Raw genomic sequence first — 24,862 nt, forward strand, 5'->3', positions numbered from 1 at the left:
TTTTGTTATACTCAAATACCTTCTTGTCTTCTCTTCCATTTCAACTAAAGCCATTGGAATAAATCTATTTCTTCCTGCTATATTTCCTTGCACATCATAGTCAACAACTTTCTTCTTTTTGGCATTTCCTTTTGATACCTGAATCAATTTGCTTTGATCATAATTCACTCTTTTTGATGACTGTATTATCCAAATAACATATGTGTTATCGTTTAGGATAATCTCTAAAATTACCATACCAACAATTTACAGAGATTATTTTTCTATTCAATGGCTAAATAATAAAGGCATTCACGGAAAGTAATACACTTGTCATCTGATCACCAATTTTTAGACCCAGTTTACATGCACTATTAGAATTTATAAATTCTACTTTGAAATGTGCCTTTGACAGATCTGAAACATAGATGATAGGAGATTTTCTCAAGTTTACAGAAATGAAGTTAATATTAAAGCAGAATAACTACTTCTTGAAAATTAATATTTAAAAAAGCTAATACTGTACCATTTAAATTTGATATTTACAAAGAAAATAGTAGTTTTAAAATAAATGGTGCCATACATTTTAATGCATTCTAGCAATGACTGTGGAACCCTTAATATATTACTCAATGTCTCCATTTATAAAATAAAGATATTATTAATACTGTTACTATTATATGAAAAGGTAAATAAAAAGCATTCCTTCAACTTAATTGTGATTATTACACACAAATATATATTAAGTGCTGAAGACAAGTTTCTTCAAATATATTTACGGCAGCCACGCTTCTTTTGAGATTCTCAATGGAAATCAAAAGACCTTCCTTGTACCCTCCCTCCCCTGCCCCTCCTGAATGCATCATTCTCTATCATAATATCCTATCTGATGTTCTTTATAGCAGTTATCACTATCTCAAGTTTTTTTCTAATGCATTTGTTTACTTGTTTACTGTTTATCTCCTCCACTAAATCACAAGGTCTAAGAGACCAGAGAGTGTTACTATCTTATTCATCACTATTCCTAGCACCTAGAATAGCACCTGGTACACTTCTTGTAAAGAATTGTTGATCAACTGACTGACTGAATAAGTGAATATATTCAAGTCTTAGCGCAAGCAGTGACTGAGCTGAAAGGAGAATCGTTTTTTTTTTTTTTGTGAGGAGATCAGCCCTGTGCTAACATCCGCCAATCCTCCTCTTTTTTTTTGCTGAGGAAGACTGGCCCTGGGCTAACATCCGTGCCCATCTTCCTCCACTTTATATGGGACGCCACCACAGCATGGCTTGCCAAGCAGTGCATCAGTGCGCGCCTGGGATCCGAACCTGCAAACTCCGGGCCACCGCAGTGGAGCATGCGCACTTAACCGCTTGTGCCACTGGGCTGGCCCCAGGAGAATCATTTTTAATTCTGTATTTTGGTTTCTAAGACTATGAAACTAGGCTGACTAATGTCTAACCTTCAGATGAAGTATTGCTATCTGAGCAAAATTTTTAGAAAAACATAAATAATATCCAGGAAAGTATAGGGAGAGCTCAATGCAGCCTGTGACATTGCCATGATAATCCACGACAAGGTAGGTAAAGCCCCCACCACTAGCCTGGCTCATAATAGATCTCCAATTAATGAGAGCTATTGTTATTGTTATTAACCAAAGAGTAAATACATTGCTTAGCTTTTGAGATTTCTTTTTTGGTTTTGTTTTGTTTTTGTAATCTGGACCTCACTGGTGTATTATATCCATTATTATAAAAGAAAAGAAATAAACAAATTCTCCTAAGCACATCCATTTTGAAGGATAAGAAGCTAGCATGCAGTTATTATGAACACTTAATAAATACTACATTTTAAAGGAACTATTAATAAGTGGGGATTCATAACAAAAATTAAAAGTACCATTAAATCAAGTTTCCAAAACATATTTCCTTTCATTAGAATTAGGTATATTATGGCAGATGTGAAGGAAATGTTTCATCTTTTTATAGCTCAATATGTTCAGACTCTGACTTAAAATATATAGAAGAAAAAAGGAGGTAACTGCTGACCAAGAGCTCCTGAAAGATGTCAATGTTGTGGCGAGAAGGTGCTGTAAATTTCTCATCACTTTACAAGAGTATATTGCTAATATATGGGTTCACCAAGTTAACTAAGTGTAAATAAAGACTTCAAGTTTGTGTTACCAAAGCAGCGTGCTTCTGACAGAGTGACACTCAGGATAAACCAGGTCACTGATACTAAATGAGCGTTGAATCTGAGAGCTTGTTTACTTTGAAAGCAACAGATTTTTCATGATCATACACACTCCTATTCTGCTATATGTCAAGCTGCCACCTTCATGACTCAGCTCTGCAGAACACATCAAAGATGGCTACCAAGTTCAACGTGTAGGGTTCAAACACTAGGTTCATTATACTTAAGCATGTGTAGGGGAGGGGGAGACAAAGGGGAAGGATGCTGGAGGGCAAAATGGGGAAGAGGAATGGGGGAAGAGCTGGTTTGGTGGTCCTCTATGAAACAATATAATTGGCTCTGAATCCCATAAAATACTGAAGGTATTCAAGACAAAGTATACTTCTGAAGCCATGTTAACTAACATTATTCAGGTATTTCTTCCCTATTGAGGACTCGTGAGTAGGTTTGGAAGGTTTTCTGTATATTTATGACATTTTAAAATGGTTCCATTTAAAACTTACTGGGTTTAGTTCTAAATATAGGTGAAACAATTTTATTCCGATTGCAATTCCTCGAGGATATTTTTATATCTTTTAGCGTTGGGATGATGAATTCCAAGAATTTATTACCCATAAAGTAAAATATCATTGCCTTTACTTTGCCTAATAACGACCTCTTTCATGCTTCATGGGGTAGCAGACTCTACAAATGGCACAAGTATCTCCCTACTCCCAACTTTTACATCCCTCACTGTCTGGATCATGCATTCTGCAACTTCATTACATATCCCCCAAGGAAATGCTAAGCTCCTCAAAGACAGGGACTTTATTCCATACCTAGTTTTTAGACAGTTGACTTCCCCTCTTTCCCACTTCCAGCACCTTCCCTAGTGTCTCACACAGGGGCACTTCATAACTACCGTGAGTTGAACTGAATTATGGATGGGGTTCAATCTCTCTATACTATTGAGTCTCTATATTCTTTCTGACCTTATTGCCTTTCTCTTTTAGAAATCCTAATGTTTGAAATGTTTGCATGGGGAAACACCGTCAGTGTGCAGCCCCACTTCTCTCTAGGGCCACTTATAACCCTGTTATTAAGTCCTTTCGGTGGGCTTTCACCAGAGCGCCAAAGAATATTCTAACTTTGAAGCAATTAAGTTCCCGAGTAAGATTATGCTGCTATATTTCCAAAGCACCTTTGGATGAAAAAATTTTGGTCTTTTTGGCCTTAACAATAAATTGTCATGTGAGATATTATTTTAATTCTAACAAAAATTCATCACAAACGTATGTAGCATAATATATACAGAAAAATGCACTGTGAACGTTCTTAATCATTTCCTTTTTGTTTTGAACAAAATGACCATTTTCTATTTGTGTAACATGTAAAAGAAAAAAAAAACTATGTTTAACTGAAAGTAATAACTGGATAACTTAAAAGTGCACCACATAATAAAAAAATGACATTGGGCTGCAGGTTAGAGGTGAATGACAGACAGATAAATCCCTGAATAAAATATCTGAAGGTGGCCATTATACAATGGTTGATAACCCTGAAAAGCATTTTGTTTTTCAGAATGCTTAAAAGCTTAATTCTATATCCACTGCTATTATGTTTCACTGCCAATTTGAAGAAAATAAATGATTCTAATCTTGGATTTCACAATCAGCTTTTAGAGCCAATACACAGTTGGTGCTTAAAACAGCTCTAATGCAGATTACTGTGTGATTATGGTACATGCCAAAATAATATAATTAATCTTAACCACTTCACTAAATTAAAGTGTTTCAGAAAAAAAGAAGACAAGGCAACATGTATAAGCACATACAGGATTTTACAACTAAATATAGTTCAAAAATTTTAAAGAAGCAAATATCAAACTTGTAAAATAAATTCAACATCTTTGGACACAACTGGGAACAATCATGAAAAATACACGCTATTTGCACTTATGTTAGGGATGGTTTTCATTTAGTTGTCTTTTATCAATAGGTCACTAAAACTTAAAATATGTTTACCTCTTTAAAGTTATCAAGCCAATTTTAAAGCTAATCATTACAGTTGTATTAACTGCAGGTTCTTCAATTTCAGGGACCGTGACTTTATTCCTCATATCACCCAGCACCTGTGCTGCCTACCTGAGAGCAGTCATTCAGTGAATGCTTAGGACTGATCCGACTGTCATGTGGCTCGCATAAAATACCCTCAAATAATCACAAGTAACAGTGACAGGAAATAAGTGTTCTCCGTTGCTAGCTCAAACCTCCCACAGAATAGAACTTTTTCCCCTAAATATTTCACTAGGCTGGAGGGGGTAGAGGAAGGAGGGAGGAGGTATAGGTGAGCTTCTAAAATTAGTTCACATGCCTCTGCCCGTGAAGAGTGTCCTCCATTTTTAAAAATCATTTAGATGAAATGTGACAACCGATATATATAAAGGTGGATTTAATTCTACCTTTAAAGTGACCCTTATCAGAAAAGATTTTTTCCCAAAATGTGAAGTCATTTTTCTTATCCCTAGTCACCTTCTAAAACTGCCTATTTTTAATAAGGAGAACCCGTATTAATATTTTTTTCATTATTCCAATAATATATCATAATTCCCCCACAAACATCAGGAATTACTCTCAGAAGCACATATACCAGCCTAAGACTCATATATATTCTTATAAAAGACTTTTTTCAGCCAACAAATACTAACTTTAAGGTTGGATAAGCAGTTGTTTAGGAAAATGTGCCACCTGTTCAGGAACAGCTGCTTCTGACTGACACAGAGCAGACAGGTCACCAGGGGGTACAGGGCCTGAGGAGAAAGAAGATGGGTCACAGGATGATTTATATTTCAACAAGCCAGGTAACACATGTTCTCTGGAACCACTACCTACCCATCTCCCTCTGAGGCTGTATGGGCCAGAATAAAAAGGATGCTTTGTAACACAACAAGGCCCTATGGGTGCCATGCAGAGGCGGGCATTTCGCAAATGCTTTCTGATGATGATGAGGATGGAATAATCTAGAGTTATGTATAGTGTATAATAAGTGTCATGTATAATAAGTAGAAATCCGATTCACTGATTTAGTCTTCACTTATGAATTAAAAACAAACTCACTATCCTGGATCACTCTCAATCTTCAGAAAAAAGCAGGAAGATATAGTAATTTTGAAAACATTATTAGCTTTTTTGTTCATAAACATCTACTAGTTTGTCCCTGTCTTAGAGATAGGTGTATATATTTTCTTTTGCATGCAATCTTCCTGTAATTAAGGAAGATTCCTAAAAGAAATGTTATTGCATTGGTAAATTCCTCCAAGACAAATTTAACCACAGGAGGAATTTGCTTACGACCGAATAAACAGAGGTGCTACTGTGCTTTTCCTGTCTAACTGGGCTGGCTTCCCACAGCAACTGGAGAAGACAGAAAAGCTAATGAGCGGCCGCCCGAAAAACAGAGATGCAGAATCCATCACCATTTTGCCAAACCAGATAGACAGCATACACTTTTATGGCTCCCAAAAAATTAAGGCTAGTGAAGATTTAAACAAAAATGTAACTCGCTCATACGTTAACTTGAATTTGCTAAAAACAATGGCCACAATGAGATTCAGGGCTAAGCAATCCACTAACTTAGTTTTAAATTGACTTTGAACTACTGCTACCACTGAGTGCAACTCTAATTCCAGCCAGCAATCTAAAAAAAAAAAAATATATATATATACAAGCAGGTAGTCACAATGACCACAGAATATAGACAAATGAGCAAATTTGTCACCGTTGCCAGCAAAGCAACTCTGAGGACGTGCTCAAGTAATGGTGGCAATGTTCATATTTGAAGACTAGCAGAAACCGTGCCAGTAACCAGCTACCTAAGGAACGTGCTTCCTCTATACTATTGCAATTACAGCTGGTATACTGCTTGCCGATTCATAAACCAGAGCTTTATTTACCACTGAGGGCAAAAGGTTGTGGTAGTTTAAAAGACTTTTCTATATTGCTCTTCAGGACAAAAGCTTTCGCAGCCTCCAGAGAATCTTTCCTATGGGCAACTCTCTGTCTCCCAACTCTCTTTCCTGCCTGGTTCCATTTTGATTCTGAATATCAGGACAGCAATTAGCCAGTGAAGGCTCCTGGGGTTTGAGAAGAGAAATTGTTATAAACTTCAGCTTTCAGATTGGAAAAAAAAACTCAGGAATTAAAACAAAAATCAAGTGAAGCCAATATTGCAAATAGACAACGGAATCCTTAGGACTAGAAGGGTCATCTCAGGTGACATGGTCTAATCCCCTCATATCACTGTGACTCAATCACGGTCAACACTAAGTGCAAACTCCAAATTTTGAAATGCTAACACTTTTTGAGGGAGCTGTAGGTAATTCTCCCATCTGTGGAACTCTTATGACTCTCAAATAGATTTCAGCCTAGGAACTTTAGTCTCTGCAGTTTTGTGTTTTGGATTTTCTCACAGTTACTAACCAAGGAATGCTTCTTTCGAGAAGAAAGTTCCAGCGTGGTATCATATAAGCTTTCAACGAAGTTTCTAAGGCAGGGAACATTGACTTCATTTTTAACAGCCTGAAATAGAGATGCATGTTAATATTATATTAATGAAATTGTTGACTCTCTAATCCAATTTAAAGAAGTTCTTAAAAATGAAAATGTAACTCACAGCAGCAACTGGGACAAGAATTTCAACAAAAAGCCCAGCCAAGGCATGCTTAATATCTTTGTCTTTGACCTCAAGGAAGTAATGGGCACATTCCTAGGAAGTAGAGAAAGAGTAAAGGGAGGGAAAATAGACTGAAATGTGTGTATGTAAACAAATTTAAGTAAATAGTTCTTAATTCAATCATACATACTAACATAGTGTATTCTATAATCTATTAAAAAAATCATTGGATTCAAGCATTTATATTCAAGTTTGCAATAGCCCCAATGACATTTTGCAAGGCTGGTTTTCTCACTCTCCTGCTACTTCTATCTCAAATCACTATGCTGAAAGGACAAAACATCTATAACCAGCACACAGACATTCATCCACTGACTTAATGGTTGATTCATTCAGTCATTCATTTCCAACAAATTTCTATTGACTATCCTACTGTGTGTGGGGTCCTGAGTCCTTGGTTAACCCACAAACACAGATCCCCAGTAAGGTAAACATGGGAAGAGAGGCAGAAGACATTAAATTTATTTTAGGTCCTGACAGCCCCGGGCACAGAGCTGTTTACTTGTTAGCCCTGACATTTTAGGTGTGTTTATTATTCAGATAGTTTCATAAGCAAGTCTGGAATGCTTCCCTTCCCATCTCAGACAAGGAAACCTTTGGAATAGTTCCTCATGCTAAGATGCCTTTGCCTGTGGACTGCTGTCTATGAAAGGGTATTTTTGGTTGCCCAGGGAATTATTTATCAAGAAAATTGGCCTGTTCAAAATTCTGCCAGCCTCTTTCTCTTTCCTGGCCTTTTTGATAGTAACTTACTGTGGTCTTTGTTAGGTATTGTTTGCATGGAAGAGTCCAAGGCTACATGTATTTGTGATGACATGTTAATATCTATATTAGTTATTACCACTTATTTTTAGTCAACATTGGGACCATCGCCAACAACAGGTAATAAAGTCTCCAGTCTATCAATGTCATACTAAGACATCGGTCCAAGATAGGCATTGCCAGCATGGAAAGCCATCGAGACAGTTTTCCCAGTACAGAATGGAGCTTTATGGTTCCCATAACTGTGGGCCTTTTCCTACATTATTTTGCATATGTATGTAAATACTCTCTCAAATCATCATTCAAGTACACAGATACACAAATTACTAGTATGAGAGAGGGATAAAAATAGTTAACAGTTACTGAGTGCTTACCATGTGCCAACAATCCTCAGAATCACCTTCTAAGGTCAGTGTCATTAACACCACTTTGCAGATAAACTAAGTGAGGCTGGGAGGGATTAAGTGTGACTTGCCCAAGGTCACAGAGCTGGTAAGTGCTGAACCTTGAATTCAAACCCAAGAAATTTGATACATGGCCTATATTCATGTTTTTTTTTTTTTTGAAACTGCTTTATTAAGATACAGTTCACATAGCATGCAATTCACCCATTTAAAGTATAGAATTCAATGGCTTTAGTATATTCACAGTTGTACACATTTCACCACAATCAAATTTAGAACCTTTTCATTATCTCCAAAAGAAACTTTTCACCCCTTAAAACAGTCATCCCCAACCTCCCTATCCATACCCGCTTCCTCCAGCACTACGCAACCACTAATCTATTTTCTGCCTCTACGGATTTGCCAATTCTAGACATTTCACATAAATGGAATCGTATACTATGTGGTATTTTGTGTCTGACTTCTTTCACTTAGCATAATATTTTCAAGGTATACCCATGTTGTAGTATGTATCAGTACTTTATTCCTTTTCATGGCCAAATAATATTCCCATGTATGGATATACCACATTTTGTTTATCCATTCATCAGCTGATGGACATTTGGGTTGTATCCACTCTTTTGCTGTTATAAATAATGCTGCTATGAACATTTGCATTCAAGGTTTTGCGTGGACATATGTTTTTATTTCTCTTGGGTATACACCTAGAAGTGGAATTGCTGCATTATATAGTAATTCTAGGTTTAACCATTTGAGGAACTGCCAAACTGTCTTCCAAAGTTGCAGTGCCATTTTATAGTCCCACCAGCAGTGTATGAGGGTTCCAATTTCTATACATCCTCACCAACACTTGCTGTTGTCTGTCCCTTTGATTACAGCCATCCTAGTGGGTATGAATTGGTACAGCCTATACTCATAACCTCTATATCTAAACTTTTTATTGATTAAGATCCTCACTAAATCAAATTCACAGCAGCATTAGAAAAATCCCTTCAGATACTAAAGTTTTGTAAACTCTAATAGGGTTGCATATTCTGAGAAATCCTCGTTAGCAACAATTCTTTGGTTAGCACATAATGAGGAATACTGTGTACTAGACACCAAAACTTGTATGGTTTGGTTGATTTTTTAAAAATTGATTCCTTTTTACAGTATGAATAAAAAAGATTTCTTCATTATTTGAAGTTCTAACGCCTATGAATGTTAACATAGCCAGCTCACTGCTATCAATTCTAAAGAGTAAAAAAATCAGCTATATTTTAATTCACAGAACAATAGGTAGCCAATAGGTAAAAAAGAGAAAAAAAGTCAGCAAATGAGACATTTCACCGTACACCCTACTCCAAAGATCATATGAAAGTTTAAAAATGAAATTATGTGCCTGAAACTCTATTGTTGGTTACAAAGCACTTTATGAATTATTGCGGAAAAAGTAGGACTTTTTTCCACGTTGACAAGTGAATGGATTTTCACATTCCAGGTCAGTCATTCTGATGAAGGGAGTTGCTCAGGTTGTTAGTCCCATAGATCTTCTGCCCAAGACATTACCTGCATAAACTGAAGAGAGGCCTCAAAGTCCTCCACTGGATACATCTTAATTCGAAAGAATTTCATCCCCATTATCAAGCTGATAATGCTTTGAACAACATATGGGCTTTGCTCTTTGTGCCGTAATTCTTTTAGCTCTGCCATAAATTTCTTCTTTACAGCAGGGAATCTAAGAAGAGAACATGAGTGATTTTCACATAATGAGTAGGAAAATGACTCTAATGGAGGCCTCCAGCATCTAGGGAGTGACAGGGCACAGTGACAGGGGTCTTTCAAATCAGTTGAAATACAATGGCTGTCATTTTGTAAGGATTTGATATTGGGGATTTGGTAAAGTCCAATCTTCTCCTTTCTTCTCTTATTCTATAAGATGCTCAACATCTCCTTCAGGCTAGGGAGAAGATCCAGGGTGATTTAGACCCTCTCGAAATGGTCTAGCTCTTAAAATGAGCATGAGGAAAGCTCCATGTCTTCAGGCTTAGCCATTTCCAACATACTTGCAGAGCCCAAGGGCCTAGGTACCCAATTGTGAGCATATGAGTAATAACATACCAGGCCAGCTATTTCTGACAGTGACAGCAAATAATGCCAAGAAACATTCCTACATCCATTTCTAAAGTTTTCTGTTATTGTTTCTTTTACAGTTTTAGGTTAATAATTATTGAAAAAAATATTTTTAGGTTGAAGGAAAATCTAGTAATGGGAAAATCCAAATCAGATCTAAAAGATGAATAAGCTCTCTACTACATGTATGAGATTTTACAACTAAAAAGACACAGTCCCCAAGGAACTTAGGGTTATTTGTATTATTTGAAAGTAAAATAATATTAATAATTAATAATATTAATTACAAAAACATTATCATATAGGATTAAAAAGAGAATAGATCCTAAGAGAACAGAAAGTAGCAGCAGATCTTCAAAGCACCTAAGGGTAAGGGAACATACCCATAAAAGTTATCCAAACTATTCCTGAGATGGCTGGTTTGACTATTAGTTAAAAAAAGAAAAAACAAGGAAAGTTTCTAAGACTCATTGTTTTTCTTTCCTGAGACTATCAGCCTGAGGTACCCAATAAGTGAAAGGGTCAATTAGGAGCAAAGCATGATTAGAGAGGGTAATTATGATTATAAACGTTAATGGCCAACTAACAAAATCCCAGAAGTTTGGAGCAAAAACTCTTGACACCTCAAAGAAGAAATTTTAGGACAAATCAAGCAGGCAGTCAACACATAGATATTGTTTCACCCAAAGGCAGCACAAGGGGTATATGAGCAGCAAGTAGGGTGTAAGGGGCTTCATGAGAGCTGGCAATTTTCTCGTTCTTGGCTTGGGTGGAAGATGTTACACGGTGTTCATTTGGTAACAATTTGTTAAAATTGTACTTTTCTAAACCATTTATGGATTTTTCCTTATGCTTGCTATATATATTTCACAATTAAAAAGGTTTTAAGAAGGCAATGGAGCAGAAAACATAAATTCCAAATTGCAATGTCATAATTCTTTTCTATTTCTTATAGAAAAAAAAATTGATGATGATGATAGCAGCAAGTAGACATATAGCACTTACCATATGCCAGGCAAAGTTCAGTGAACTTTACATATAGTAACACATTTAATCTTCATAACAACTCTTGTAGGGTACTATGATTACACTCTTTTTACAGAAGAGGAATTTGAGGCAGAGATTTCATAATGAGATAAATTCACACAGCTGGTAAGTGGCGGAGCCAAAATTTTAAGCCAAGTGTCTGGCTCTAGAGTCCCTATTCTTAATCTCTATGCTATATTATGTCTAGACCAGTGGTTCTCAAAGTGTGGTCCCCAGATCTGCAGCATCAGCATCATCTGGGAACTTGTGAGATATACACATTCTTTAGCCCTACCCTATACCTACTGAATAAGAAACTCTGGTGGTGAGTCCAGTAATCTTATTTAACAAGCCCTATAAGTGATTCTGACCTGCTAAAGTTTATAAAGCACTGGTCTAGACTAGGAATAACAATAAGATGCATTTGTAAGATGTTTTACATTTTATGCACATTATATTCTATCACATTTTATCTTCACAACAATCCATTGAATCAGGCAGTGAATGTATTTCCATTTTACAAACGAAGAAATAGATTTGGAAGGTCAAAGGGACAAAGAAGAGACTCAAACCTACGTAGGTCTTCTGATGCAAATTCCAGGAATTTCTACTATATCCAGTTGCCTTAGACAATCATGCACTATGAAATGTAGTCCCTGTTCTAACTAGAACATGTACAGTGTAACTGGGAAGATAAAACAATGTAGCAATGACCATGAGCCATGTGAATAATAATAATAATTATTATTATTATTTGTGAGATGTGTTAGCAGGTGCCTGGCACTTTGCCTGGATCACTCTGATCCTTTATGGAGACTGAATGCCCCAGGCCAGATCACTTTCTCATATATCACATTGCCTTTTATGTGAATAATAGACTTAAAGAAGCTACAGGGCATTGGAGAACAAAGGGGCTCTTTCTGGCTGGATAATTAGAGAAGACTTCAGAGGGGATCTGAGTTGAGGTAAAGATGGATAAAGTGTAGGAAGAAGAAATGGCATGGCAAAGAAACGGAAGTGACACTTTCAATTAAGAGTATAAAAATTTAATAATTCCAAACTAGATTTTTAAAAATTATATTTTAATTCAAGTTATTCCCAAACACTGAAAAAACTATCTATGGTTTTAACTTTGAAATGTGAGAGTTTAAAAGGAAAAAGTGATCTTATAGGGTAGAGTTATATTGTTTTAAAGACGACAAGATACTTAGGAAAGTTTGTTTTCCATTTCTAATCCATGACGAAAACAAGGAGAGGTGGGAAAAGGCAGGTTATTTTCATAATTCACTATTTCAATATTCTCATGAGGTAGTGGCAAAAAGTCTATTTCTCATTTTAAAATAAATATGGCTATCTTTTACTTTAAAAAGTCCCAAGTGACATAAACATGTTATTTTAGCATAAAAATAATCCAAAAATCTATTTACTTAAGATCTATTTTACCTTAAAATAATTTTAGGGAAAAATAAATTTCTTTTCAATGACCATGTCTTGAAAGTTTAGTACTGTCCTTAGTAACTAAATGATTACTCAATCTGTGGTATACTATAATATTCACATAAAAATAAACTTCTGCTATAAAATGTATAGTACATATTATAAAAGTGAGAGTATAAGAATATATACATTAAGATTATATTACATAAAGAGAAAGTAGTTTTGAAAGTTATGAATCTTAGAAGAAATCATCACTATTTAAATCAATATATCAGATTTTAACCAAAAAAACTTACCTTTAAAAATCTGATTTTAACTTAATTGACTTTGAAAAAGTCAACACTATGGGTGAATATCACTTAATAGCAAAAAATTTTTCCCTTGATGATAAGAATTAAGTGCATTATGACTAGCAAGATTAAAAATAGTGACTCTGCTAAACCTTAAACAACTAATTATTAATAACTAAAGTAATAATGAAGAAAATATTTCATATGCATTACCATTGGGAACAAATATAAAATCTAAAATTAGAATTATTACATTACTGAAGTTTATTTTAAAAAAAGATAATCACCCTATACCAGATAAGCATACATCTTTTTTTTACCCCCTGAGAACAAAGGAGGCTGTACTTTTCTAAGGCAATGATAAAGTAATAGTCCTGGTGTACCTATGAGAAGCAAGGAAAGTGGTAATTTGTAATATGACACCAGTTTAAGACTATACCACCTAACAACAAAGGATAATTACACATTGATTGGTTGAGAATATATCGTTGAGATTACTGTATATTACTGTGATTACTGCAAGAACCCACTGGCCAAGGGGTTCTCTTGTGATTTGAAAGTATCGGAGCATTGTCCAAATAGAGGCATTTCTTATACCTTCTATTGCAGAATTGGGACAAATACTGACATCAAGAAAATAATAGCCACTGTTGGCAAGAAAATGCTGGCTTGGTGGATCATAAATCTGACCTAATGTGGAAATTCCTACAACCTTAGAATGTTGCTCAGTTGAGACACTGTTTCTCAATTTATTCACAACCAACTCAAAATCGATGTAGCTAAGGAAGGTCATTCTACAGTAACCAATATTGGTATGTATAATTCACAAAAACTAAGAAAAACACAAAAAAGTCATTTTTGGCATATTAAACTTTCCAAATGACAGCATAAGAGAATGATGCTGGAACAACTGCAAAGGAATTACAAAGGAATATGTTGAGTGTTTCAGGGTTTGACAAATTAGCCAAAAAACATATTTTAGAACTCATTTTTCCGATCTTTTCTAGGAATGAAGTAAATACACATGAATTAATTTGCCAGATAATTGCAGCTTATCCCTTCAAAATACCAATACTTTTATTATTCAATTGCAATAGAAATCTCTCCAAAAACGCATTATGCTTTTTTTTCTCGATGACTCATGAACTGCAATTATTACAAATGGGCTGTAATAAAAGTACAATATAGTCTGATGCAAAATGGCCCAGACAACTCTACTGTTTAGTTCTTAGGTATGCTTTGGCCAGCTTTTCTTTCCTCTCTGTGGCTGTCAGTCTTTGAGCTTGATATTTCTCACTGGCGTTGATGTATCTCCCTCTCTTCCATTTAACACTGATGTTTCATGTGTTAGAAAAAATAGGTAGTCAGGATGAATAGATAAACTGGGTTAGACTAAATAAGTCATGCCAAGGAGTGTTTTGGGTCTGTTTCCTGAGTTCTTGTCTATGTTTTGGCTTGGTAAGGTTGATGAGTAAGTACTTTTTTTTAATTTTGTTTTTTGATAAATTGGGTCTTTCCATGCTACTAAGTTAGGACATTCCATTTCTTGAAGATAAAAATCTCTTTCTGAGAATTGCATTTCACAAGGATCAGGGCATCACTGTTGCTTTAAATTGGCCTCTTTGCTTGGATTCACATTATGTCTCTGGCTCATTTTGCCTAATCCAGACATTCAGGATCTTGCCCGATTTGCCTCAGGGCTGAACAAGATGAAGATGGGTGAACAGGATGTGACATCACTTTTGGAAGAAGTTTATTATTGCTCATAGGCTAACACCAATTTGTTCTAGCCTGCTAAGTAGTGTTATGGGGCCAGATAAATTTAGCAATGAGAATTTTTCCCCCGACTTGTTTCCATGACAGAGTCTGGGACATTTTTAGCTCAGCTGAATTAAGTAAGGTCTATAGTAAAGGGATGTTGTAGAATGGAATTTTCCCACTCACAGATGATGTATCGTTAACTACTCAGTCATAGAATATAGAAAACAAAACTTTTAAAACTGATAAACTTCTTTGGAATATTTAGGCAGAGAGACAAGTAATTTGGTTAGTCCATCACTTCCTTTGACGCAGTAGTCTGAAACTGCATCATGGACCATGAAGTAGTCTGAAACTGCACCAGGAAACTCATGGACTTTTGGTAGGATCTGGCCCAATTGCCAAGTGAAAAAGATAACGTAGAAAACAAATTGGAAAAAGACTTGGTACTTGCCTTGGAGGAGCTTTGAGTCAGTTTCAGAGACAGGGCACACATAACAAAAAGAACCTTAGCTCCCTGCAGGCTCACATACGCCCCCTTCCGGAGAGTAGGGCTGGAGTGGGATAAAAGAGGCACTCATGCTCTTATGGGAAAGGGTTCTGATGTTCACTTACTTAGCTTGTGCCAACACTCCAATGACCTCTGCATACAGGTCTGCCACAATGTGCATATTGCCAGTGTTAGGACCAAGGTACCTAAATAAGATATAATTAGACAAGTGAGGGATCACTGGTCATCTGAAAAGAGCAAACTTGATTTAGTTTTAAGCACCCAACTTCTTCAAAATTCTAAGGTCGGAAATTACTTTACCCTTCTTTGTATTTAAAGTGCTTGAAAGCCAAGTTAATAACATCGTGTATTAAACTGTCTATTACAGGATGAAGTGGAATCTGAAAAAAAAAAAAAAGAGATGGCTCTTAACTTGGAAGGGAATATGAAAGATCAAATTAGTAACAGTACTTCCAATAACTATATATGGCCTTTAGCAATCAATAAATTTAATTCATATGACCCAGTATTTGAAATTTATGAACAATTTAATAAACTTATACTTTAAAAAGTTAAGTAGTTGTGAGATAAATAAATCTGGTCTAAAAGTAACATTAAATTAACGACCTACCTGTTTCAAAACTTCTATTAATACTAAAGAAAAAATAAAATCAATGGCGAGGTCCCGTCTTTCCATTAAATAATCTCGCTGCTGTTCATCACTGTAAAATTTAAAATATTCACATTAAATGGCACTGAAGATATTCTCGGAGTGATATAATGCATCAAACATCTAGGACTCATCCCCAGTGGACTGAGAACCAATTTTGTTAGTACAAGATTGCAGTGGTAAATACATGCTCAAGTTATTCCTATTATCAGTGTGGTGCAGGGGCCAAACTTTAGTGGATCAGAATATTTGCCTTGAGATTTAAAATTTTCAACCATGTCAACTTGAGTAGCTATTTGTGAGTCTATGACCTCATCCTGTGGACTTTTCTAAGGTACTTTTCAACCCAAGAATTCTGTCATCTGTAAAATGGACACAGACATGAGGCAGGGCTACCACACTAGAGGTATACATTCAAGGGATCCTGTGAAAGAAGCTAAATAATGTAAGGAAATAGTAAGGAAATAATATGATCACCAATTGGTGCAGGACTAGAGGGGGTGGAGAAAAGATCAGAATTGCTTTTCTTTTCTTTATTTTTGTTTCCCTGTCCCTTTCCTCTTGACTTTTTGCCACTTGAGATTATGAAAGGAAGAAAGAAGTGAAGGGGTGTTGGAAAAGAGAAGGATTAAAAAGTAGATGGAAAAAGAGGTAGAAAAGGCAAATTGGAGTCATTTGAACTCATTCAAAAGTTAGGGAGCAGAATTAACCACCGTCAGAAGGACAGAAATGTAAGTCCATCCCACACCCCCCATTTTCTGCTTATCTAACATACCGACTGAAGGCTAGTTTGGAATTGAACAAAGACAGACAAATGAAATGACTGCTGAGTTCCTTAGCACAGAATAGTGGATAAGAGCATTGGTTTTGGTACGGAACAGTCCTGGGTTAAACTTATGCCTCTTCTTACCAGTAATTTCTCCATCTACAAAATGGGAATAATAATAATAATTATAGAAAGGTCTGCTTGAGAAAACATGTCAAGTATTTAGCATAGTCTCCCAAAAGCATAACCGCTCAATACTTGTATATTAAATTAAATCAGTGAGAAAGAAGGACAGGATTTGAACTTGTCAGGCAGATATTTTCAAAATAAATCAAGAATATTTTAAATATGGATTGCTTTTCTCTTCAGTCAAGACGAAATGAAAAGAAAAGAAGGTGATGTTTAAGATATAAAAAAGAACTTCTGGAGGAGCTCTGTAACCCTGAGCAAGTCAAATTAAGGCTGGTGGACGACAGACTGGGTTAACAAGGGAAGTTATAGCTTTAAGTTTCAAGGAGAAATGTATGGACAGGGTAGAAACTCATTCATTCAGAATCATTATGAACAGTCCTGCCTGGTGGAAGAGGACTGGACCAAACCATCTATCTGAAGTCCTTCGAGGCCCACTAGAACTAGAAAGTGCTACTGCCAGGCGGAGGTGAGGAAAACATATGGAACCACACTAAAAAAAGAGGGCATGCACAGGTCTGACCTAGAGCTTATATCATGGAATAAGGAAATAAGAAGTTTGAAGACCAAAAGGAAGGAGAACTCGCAAAGATGGCCGCAGCAGTAGAGAGAAAATTTTTGTCTTGAATGGCTAATAAGGGTCTTCAAAAGAGACCAAGGGACATTGAGCAAGTAGCAGTTTCTACAAAAAAAAATTTTAAATCCCTGATTCCATTTTATTTAATAAGCCAATTTATGCTTTCAAATAAAAGTAAGGTATATACTTTTCCAATAATGAATTCAACTTTATTGCTGGTTTGAGGTCTAACTGCCAGCAGCCAGAGGCATTTGACAAATTTATTTGGCAGGCAAAATGTTGATATTATACTAATCTTAGAAATCATAACCCAAATAGACATCCGTCACATTTGACTGTTTTCAGTTGCTTATGCTCCCCGCTAAAGTTCCTCTTTTCTTTTTTCTAACAGAAACTCACATTATTAGCTACATCATACTCTAGAGACCCGCATTCTTTTGGCTTTCTCCCAAACACACATTCTCTCTCTCTTTATTTTAAACTTTCAAATGCTAACTAAAACGCTAGTGAGTTGAATTTCAGTGTCCTGATTCTGTATTTGGTCTCGGCAATTACTCTGATCTCCTGAAACTAATCAGTAACATGTTAAAAAACCTATTATTTGCAATCCATGAAGAAATCAATTCCCGAAAAATCTAGTTTTAGTAACTAAATTCTGACAAAACAGAGAAACAAAAGTAAAACTCACTTAATTCAACTCACTAAAACCACCACTCCCTACCCCCAGGAAAGTTCTCATATCTGTTCAAAAGCTAACATGTAATATGGGAAAAATAATAAAATGATCCTATTAACTTATTAATCACACAGTCTGAACCATTTTCAGACAGAATTGAAATTCTACCTTTAAAATTTGATACATTAAAAAAGTATTTATGAGGAGAGACTGTTAATTGGTATGGGGTTTCTTTTTAGGGTGATGAAATGTTCCGGATTTAGACAGTGGTAACAGTTGCATAACCGTGCGAATATACTAAAAACAAAATTACACACTTCAAAAGAGTAAATTTTACAGTATGTGAATTATATCTCAATAAAAAATTCCTTCTTCAACTAAAAAAAATTATTCAATATGACAAAGTTATTAATTTCTTCCCCAAACAAAATGATAAACAAATGATTGAATTTTGCATAAACTCAAGCGTATTATAAAACGTAATTTCAAGTTCAGATGAAATGAAATTTGGTAAAATTACAGGTCTTCAATTTCAAGAGAAGTCAATATTTAAAAAGATGTATTAGGAGTATCAAGAAAAAAGAGAGGGATACATCACTCACAAGAATTAGTTAATATCTGATTTTCTGAGTGATTAATTTCATGTTACTGTCTTAAAAAAAAGCATAATCAATTCATGTGGAGAAATCTAACTGCTTTTAAAATAAACTCCTTTTTAAAACTTTAAAACTTTTTTAAAACTCCCTTTTTTTTAAAACGTATCAAACTTTCTTATATTTACTACCTTATATTTACAACCTTGTAGGTTGATTTCAAACATATGAATCACAAGTATTTACCTAAAATCTGGGGGGACGCACGTTCAACAGTATGAGAATCTTATGTTTTATGGCTGCTGAAGTGCTCATTAGCAGCAAGTTCCACTTTTCAAATCCAAAAGAGAAGGAGACCACAGAACAAATAAACAAAATTCTCAGCTGGAAGGGAAGTTGGAGATGGTGTAAGCTGACTTCCCTGTTTTGCTCACGAGGAGACTGAGGTACAGAGAGGTGGTGAGTTGCCCACCGTCACATGGCTAATTGGTGGCAGCACCAGGACTACTGCTAACATCCAGCCCAGTGTCCTTCCCACTAGAGCACACTGGGCACTCAAGGTTACTGACGAGGACTAAAACATCTAGGCAGCGTCATGCAGGGCCTGCAGCAGGCCTTCTGCTTTTAGGTGTAGACTGGAGGAGAGAGGGCCCAGGACAGAAGCAGGCAGGAGGGTAACCTGGGGTCCTTTACACCCCGCCCCCACCAATGTGGAAATGAGGCCATGTGTGACTTTTCAACCTGTGACAGCTGGCAGTGACTAGTAGTCCCACTGCTAGACAGGGGGGCCCCTGCAGCATCTTCTAGGTATCCATGTGAAGAGGCAGGAGGACTCAGATGCCTCATAACTCCTATTTTGATTTATGTTTCTTAAAACAAAACAAAACAAGAAACCATGATCCTCATAAGTCCTACACAAAAGAAATGTACCTTTTTGATTTATTACTTGTTCTTGGTCTGTATTCATGTGATTCATCCTCAATGCCATTTTGCCTTTTATACCAGTCAAATAAGGTACGCAGAATGGAAGGCAGGCAGTACTCAGAAAGGGAGCTCATGGAGCTAATGACCTACAAGAAAAACAGGTGATTAAAAGGTTTGGTGGCACTGCCCACTACTGAGAAACTTGCCATTTCACAAATTACTCCAAGCTATGTTCACTACAAGATTTTCTTATTTATCACAGTCTTTCCTTTAATAATCTTAATTAGTACATTCCCAAAAGCCCGTCTCTTAATGTTGACAGATGTTCCCCACATAATAATAATTTTGTGGTTCAAGAAAGTTAATTACTTTGACTCCCTTTCATTCTAGAAATCGGATGTTAATTGCATATTATACATGGACTGCAAAGAAATTATTTTCCCATACCATCTAAGAAATACAGTACCTTGTACCTCTTAGGTCCTCAAAACTGCTTGTTGTGTAAATAAACATATTAGTTAATACAATTACATTGATTGTTTAGGTAAAATAAGCAAATCTAGCCCTCAAACAAATAACCTAAATGGTAATATAATGTATGGTTTTCTTCCAATAATCCTTCATCCACTAATCTGAGGTATGCCCAAAATTTGACTCAAGATATGAATCAGAAGCAATAATTTACTCTGTATTACATTAAAGGCAAACTTCTACCCTCTGCTTTAAATAACAAACATGACTTTGATAGACAAGTTATTCTAATTTCCTTGCCTGGAAAGATTCCTGATCTTTTACTAATTATCATGAAAAAATGAACCACAATCTATATCTCATACCATATGCAAAAATTAACTCAAAATGGATCATAGACCTAAGTATAAAACCTACAACTATAAAACTTCTTAAGAAAACATAGGGGAAAATCTTTGTGACTTTGGGTTAGGCAAGGATTTCTTAGGTATCACACCAAAAGCAAAGTCCATGACAATCTGGTATACTGAAAGTCATCAAAATTAAAAGCTTCTGCTTTTAGAAAGACACTGTTAAGAAAATGATGAAAAGACAGGTCACGGACTGGGAGAAAATATTTGCAAAATACCTATCTAATAAAGGCCTTATAACCAGAATATATAAAAGTACGAGATAGGTTTTAATTACCCAAGTAACAAACAATATAAGCAAATTATAACACCTAGTGCTGATGAGACAGTAATAAAATGGACATGTTCATACACTGCTGATAGAAGAAAAAATTGGCATAATATATCTGGAAGGTAATTTGGAAGTACATATCAAGAACCTAATAAAAATCATTCTCAATAAGCCTACTCTTAAGAATTTATCTCAAATACATAATTAGAGATGAGTAAGAATATTCAGGACAGCATTACTTACAGCAAAAAATGGAAACAACCTAAATGTCCAACTACATGGAAATGCCTTAATGCAATGTGGAATTTGATGTAAATTATTGATGAAATCATTAAAAATCACATTTCAAAAATATTTAATGACATGAAAATGTTCATGATATGTTAAGTGGAAAAAGAATGAAAAATCATTTAATTGGTATGACCCCAATTTGGTATAGATACTATATAAGTAAGCAAATACAGAAAATAAGTCCAGGAGAAAATATACCAACATATTAAGAGCGCACATTGAAACCAGGAGTTCTCAGGACATAGATCACTAGCGGGAGACGGCAGGTGGGAGTTCAAGAGGAATGAAGGTAGGATTTTACCTGAGTCTTTTTTAGAAAGGATAGAAATTTAAAAGGAGAGTCAAGAAAGAAACTAAGCAAAGACTCAAGGCAGGAAAGCGTCTGGTAACGAAGGTGCAAAGTAATTGTTTGTTAAAAATGATTATAATGATTAATTTAATGAAGGTTCAGAGTCACCTGTAAGAAGAAATATCTGACTGGTGTAGGGACTTTGGTATACCAGAGTGGTGGGAAATAATGTTGAAAACTTTAAGTTGGAACTAAATCATAGAAGGTATTTAATGGCAGTCTAAAAAATTTCAATTTTCTTCTTGAGAAAATGGGAAGCCCCTAAAGATTTTTGAATAGGGAAATCAGCCCATAAAAATGGTGTCTGGGGAGGTTTGATCTAGCAGTGATATGTAGGCTGGACTGAAGGGGTTTGCTAACAGAGGCGGGTAGAAGAATATACACACATAGGCTTGAATCGAATGATGTTACTGCAACAGTTCCAGGCACGCAGTGATCACTGCCTGAGCTGGGAATGGAAAACCTTAGTTAACTTAAAATATTTCTGTCGTTAAGCTGGCTAGGCTTAACTTCCTTTTAAGAAGCAGGAAACTAGAGCAATGGGAGCTAAAGTACTCCATGTCAATAGGACTTTCCACTGTCATCTTTAAAAGAAGCTCCGAGATTGAACAAAACAATTATTGCTTTCTTCCTCAGATTCTATTTCTTGATAGCCTATTTCATGCTCTCTCTCATAATTATGGTTATATATACATACACAAAATTGTACATTATCTTTAGTTATAGGTTAGTATAGGTTAAAAATAAACAGGCTATTGCATTCAGCCTGCCCTGTGAACCTAGTCACCATTAGTTTCTTTTTTCTAATTGAAGAATATCTAATTATTTTTAGAAAAGATCCCTTCCCCGCACACTGTAATATCCACAGCCACAACCTATTTTCCTGGTGTTCCCGTGGATATAACAGCAGTAGGTTTTTGGAGGAAAGTAAATTATGGTGTGTCAAGGGGGTAATTTATTAACTCTCTCTAGAGTTATCCCAGTACAGGAAGGATATTTTCTCAAGTCACCACCATCTAAAATATTCTGAATTGGGAAATGAAGGGGGTTCCTCTCACAGGGGAAAAACAGACCAGAATTCAGAGTCCCTGACCATGTGTTAATTCTGTCTTAATTATTGCATATGTAATAAAGTCCCAAAGCATCTACTATTATATTTCAATACTTTATAAAAATACTTGTGTAAGTTTGGAGTAGACTTAAGGAGACACGATGACTAAACGTAATGTGGTATCCTAGATGGTACCCTGAACAAAAAAGAAATCTTAGAAAAAAACAAATGAAATACAAATATAGACTTTAGTTAATAATAATGTACCAATGTTGATTTCTTAGTGTGACAAATGTACCACGGTAATGTAAGATGTTAATAGGGAAACTAGGTGCAGGTATATGACAACTGTCTATACTATCTTTGCAACTTTTCTGTAAATCTAAAACAATTCTAAAATAAAAAGTTTATTTAAAAAATACTTGTGTGGGATATTTACAAGCTCCATTATTTATTACAGATCTATAAAGGTGATATAAACCTGTCTGACGCCTAAACATCTCTGTTCAGCACACAATGTTCAGCTACTTCACTTAGGTGTAACCCACATTCTCCATAGAGAATATCAATAGTGTTCTTCAAACCTCAGCTATAATAATTTTTTCTACGTATTAAAAAGTCATCCCAAAGCCATTCTTGGTATTATATCTACTGGGCATACTTTCCATGGCAAATACACTGAGACCATCTCAGAAGAGATGAAAGGTCAGTATGGGGTGGATGTGTGTGTTTTTTCCATCTCTCTGTTACTGCCCTTTTGAGTCCAGGCTTTCAGGAAGGAAGGGTGGAATTTGCAAAGACCTGGCCCTCAAAGCTCAGGAAGGGAGGAAGGTCTAGCTGGCTTCTTGGTTACTCAACTCCTTCATTTACGGGAAGCAGAGCCAATGGTGAGATGAATTCTAGCTCTGTGCTGCTGTTGAAAGGGCACAGGCCCATTTACAAAGATGTTCTTGTCGCATTTAAATGATCATATTCTTCCATCATAGATGAGCTCGGTACTGTGCAGCTAGAGGAGATGAAGTGCACAGAATCACAGAACTATTTCATACTGCTGTTTTCTTTTTGGGGGGTATAAGGAGATTACTAAATGTACTTTGCAAATGTTTTCTTAATGTTTATTTTGGCATTTTATGTATAAATAGGCTAAAAGAGACTGTCCATTATGCTATGGCTAAGACATTAATTTTTCATAAGCATTTTATTATATTTGCTGAATACAAAGAAGGAAACTTCACACATAAGTATTTGAATAATTATTCAGTAGGAGTCATTCCATATTTTACAGTAATAAGGCTGACTTGTCATGAGTGGAGCATTTAATGAAAAAGTTTAAAGTAACTTCATTGATGGTTTAATTTCTCAAACTAGTTCAGGCAGCCAAGCACCTGGGAGTCAGGGTACTCGCTATGTAATACCACAAAATACTGATCTAGCAAAGTAATTCAAATGAAGTTTTTTTCACTTGATCACAAATACTATTGCTAGATTATAACATTTGATGAGTGATGACACCAAAGGCTTAAGAATAATTTATTATAAAAACTTAAAATTATAAAAATCTATACGTTAAATATATTTTTCCTCCAAAGTAAGAAAAGATCTTCATTTGATTTTGACATCTTGGTCCATTTTACAGAATATTGGAGTTTATAGTCCACTGGAGAATAATGTAAGAAACACTAAATAACTAACATGAATCCAATGCCAATTAATTTGTTTTTACCCTTACTTGCTAATATTTTTCATTTATACAATTTAAATAGATTTTCATTGAGGTATAGCATTAGAACCAATGTTGAAACACTAGATTTCATCTGCTTCCTTTCTAGGAAAATCATTACTACCCAAGATGTAAAAAGTTATTTTAGCTCTATTATAGCTGTATGTATGGGTTTATTTACCACATTTTCTGTTTATAGGCGGCATTTTAACTTTTAATATTAAGAAACTAAGGTGCCACAAAAGTACATAAACACATAACATCTGGAAGAAAACTCCAATACAAGTTACTTAGAATGTTTGAGTAAATTATCTGGAATTTATAGAGATGACACCAGTAAAGAATATGTTGCACTGAACCACAAATAGCTGCAACTTCACGTCATGTTCTCAGAACACATATCTGATGACTGATGCTCACAAACCATGTTTTCACAACTTCATTACTGTATTGGGAAGATTAGATGGTCTGGGGTTCAATTTACAGCTCTGCCCTTTAATGGCTGTATGAGCCTGCGCGTGTCGCCATTTCTCTGAAGCTCTGTGTTTTCAGCTGTAAGATGGGACTTAAGAATACTTACTTTACTGGGTTTTTAGGAAGACTAAATGAGATACTATGACTTGTGGGACATATAATAGACCTTCAAAAATGTCTGTTTCTTTTTTCCCTGTTCCATTTTCAAATATTGAAACTGAAGTACAGACATAAAAAAATTTGACTTTGATAAGGTCATAGTCTAAGTTAA

The 24,862-nt window shown here is 35.5% G+C and overlaps 1 protein-coding gene across 5 annotated transcripts in view; it reads right to left on the reverse strand.

Annotated features, from left to right (window-relative positions):
- Nucleotides 1-24,862, reverse strand: part of FRY (FRY microtubule binding protein) — a 316,921-nt gene that overhangs the window by 144,595 nt on the left and 147,464 nt on the right. For all 5 annotated transcript variants that reach the window (XM_087436226.1, XM_087436225.1, XM_014791263.2 and 2 more), the window contains exons 4-11: nucleotides 19,561-19,700; nucleotides 15,791-15,881; nucleotides 15,481-15,560; nucleotides 15,285-15,365; nucleotides 9,595-9,763; nucleotides 6,821-6,913; nucleotides 6,628-6,726; nucleotides 4,857-4,958 (exon numbers count right to left, since the gene is read on the reverse strand). In XM_087436226.1, coding sequence (XP_087292352.1) covers nucleotides 4,857-4,958; nucleotides 6,628-6,726; nucleotides 6,821-6,913; nucleotides 9,595-9,763; nucleotides 15,285-15,365; nucleotides 15,481-15,560; nucleotides 15,791-15,881; nucleotides 19,561-19,700 — 855 coding nt within the window. The remainder of the gene's footprint in view (nucleotides 1-4,856; nucleotides 4,959-6,627; nucleotides 6,727-6,820; nucleotides 6,914-9,594; nucleotides 9,764-15,284; nucleotides 15,366-15,480; nucleotides 15,561-15,790; nucleotides 15,882-19,560; nucleotides 19,701-24,862) is intronic.

This window comes from Ceratotherium simum, chromosome 10, assembly GCF_057802395.1.
Source record: "Ceratotherium simum simum isolate JZ-2026a chromosome 10, ASM5780239v1, whole genome shotgun sequence".
NCBI lineage: Eukaryota > Metazoa > Chordata > Mammalia > Perissodactyla > Rhinocerotidae > Ceratotherium > Ceratotherium simum.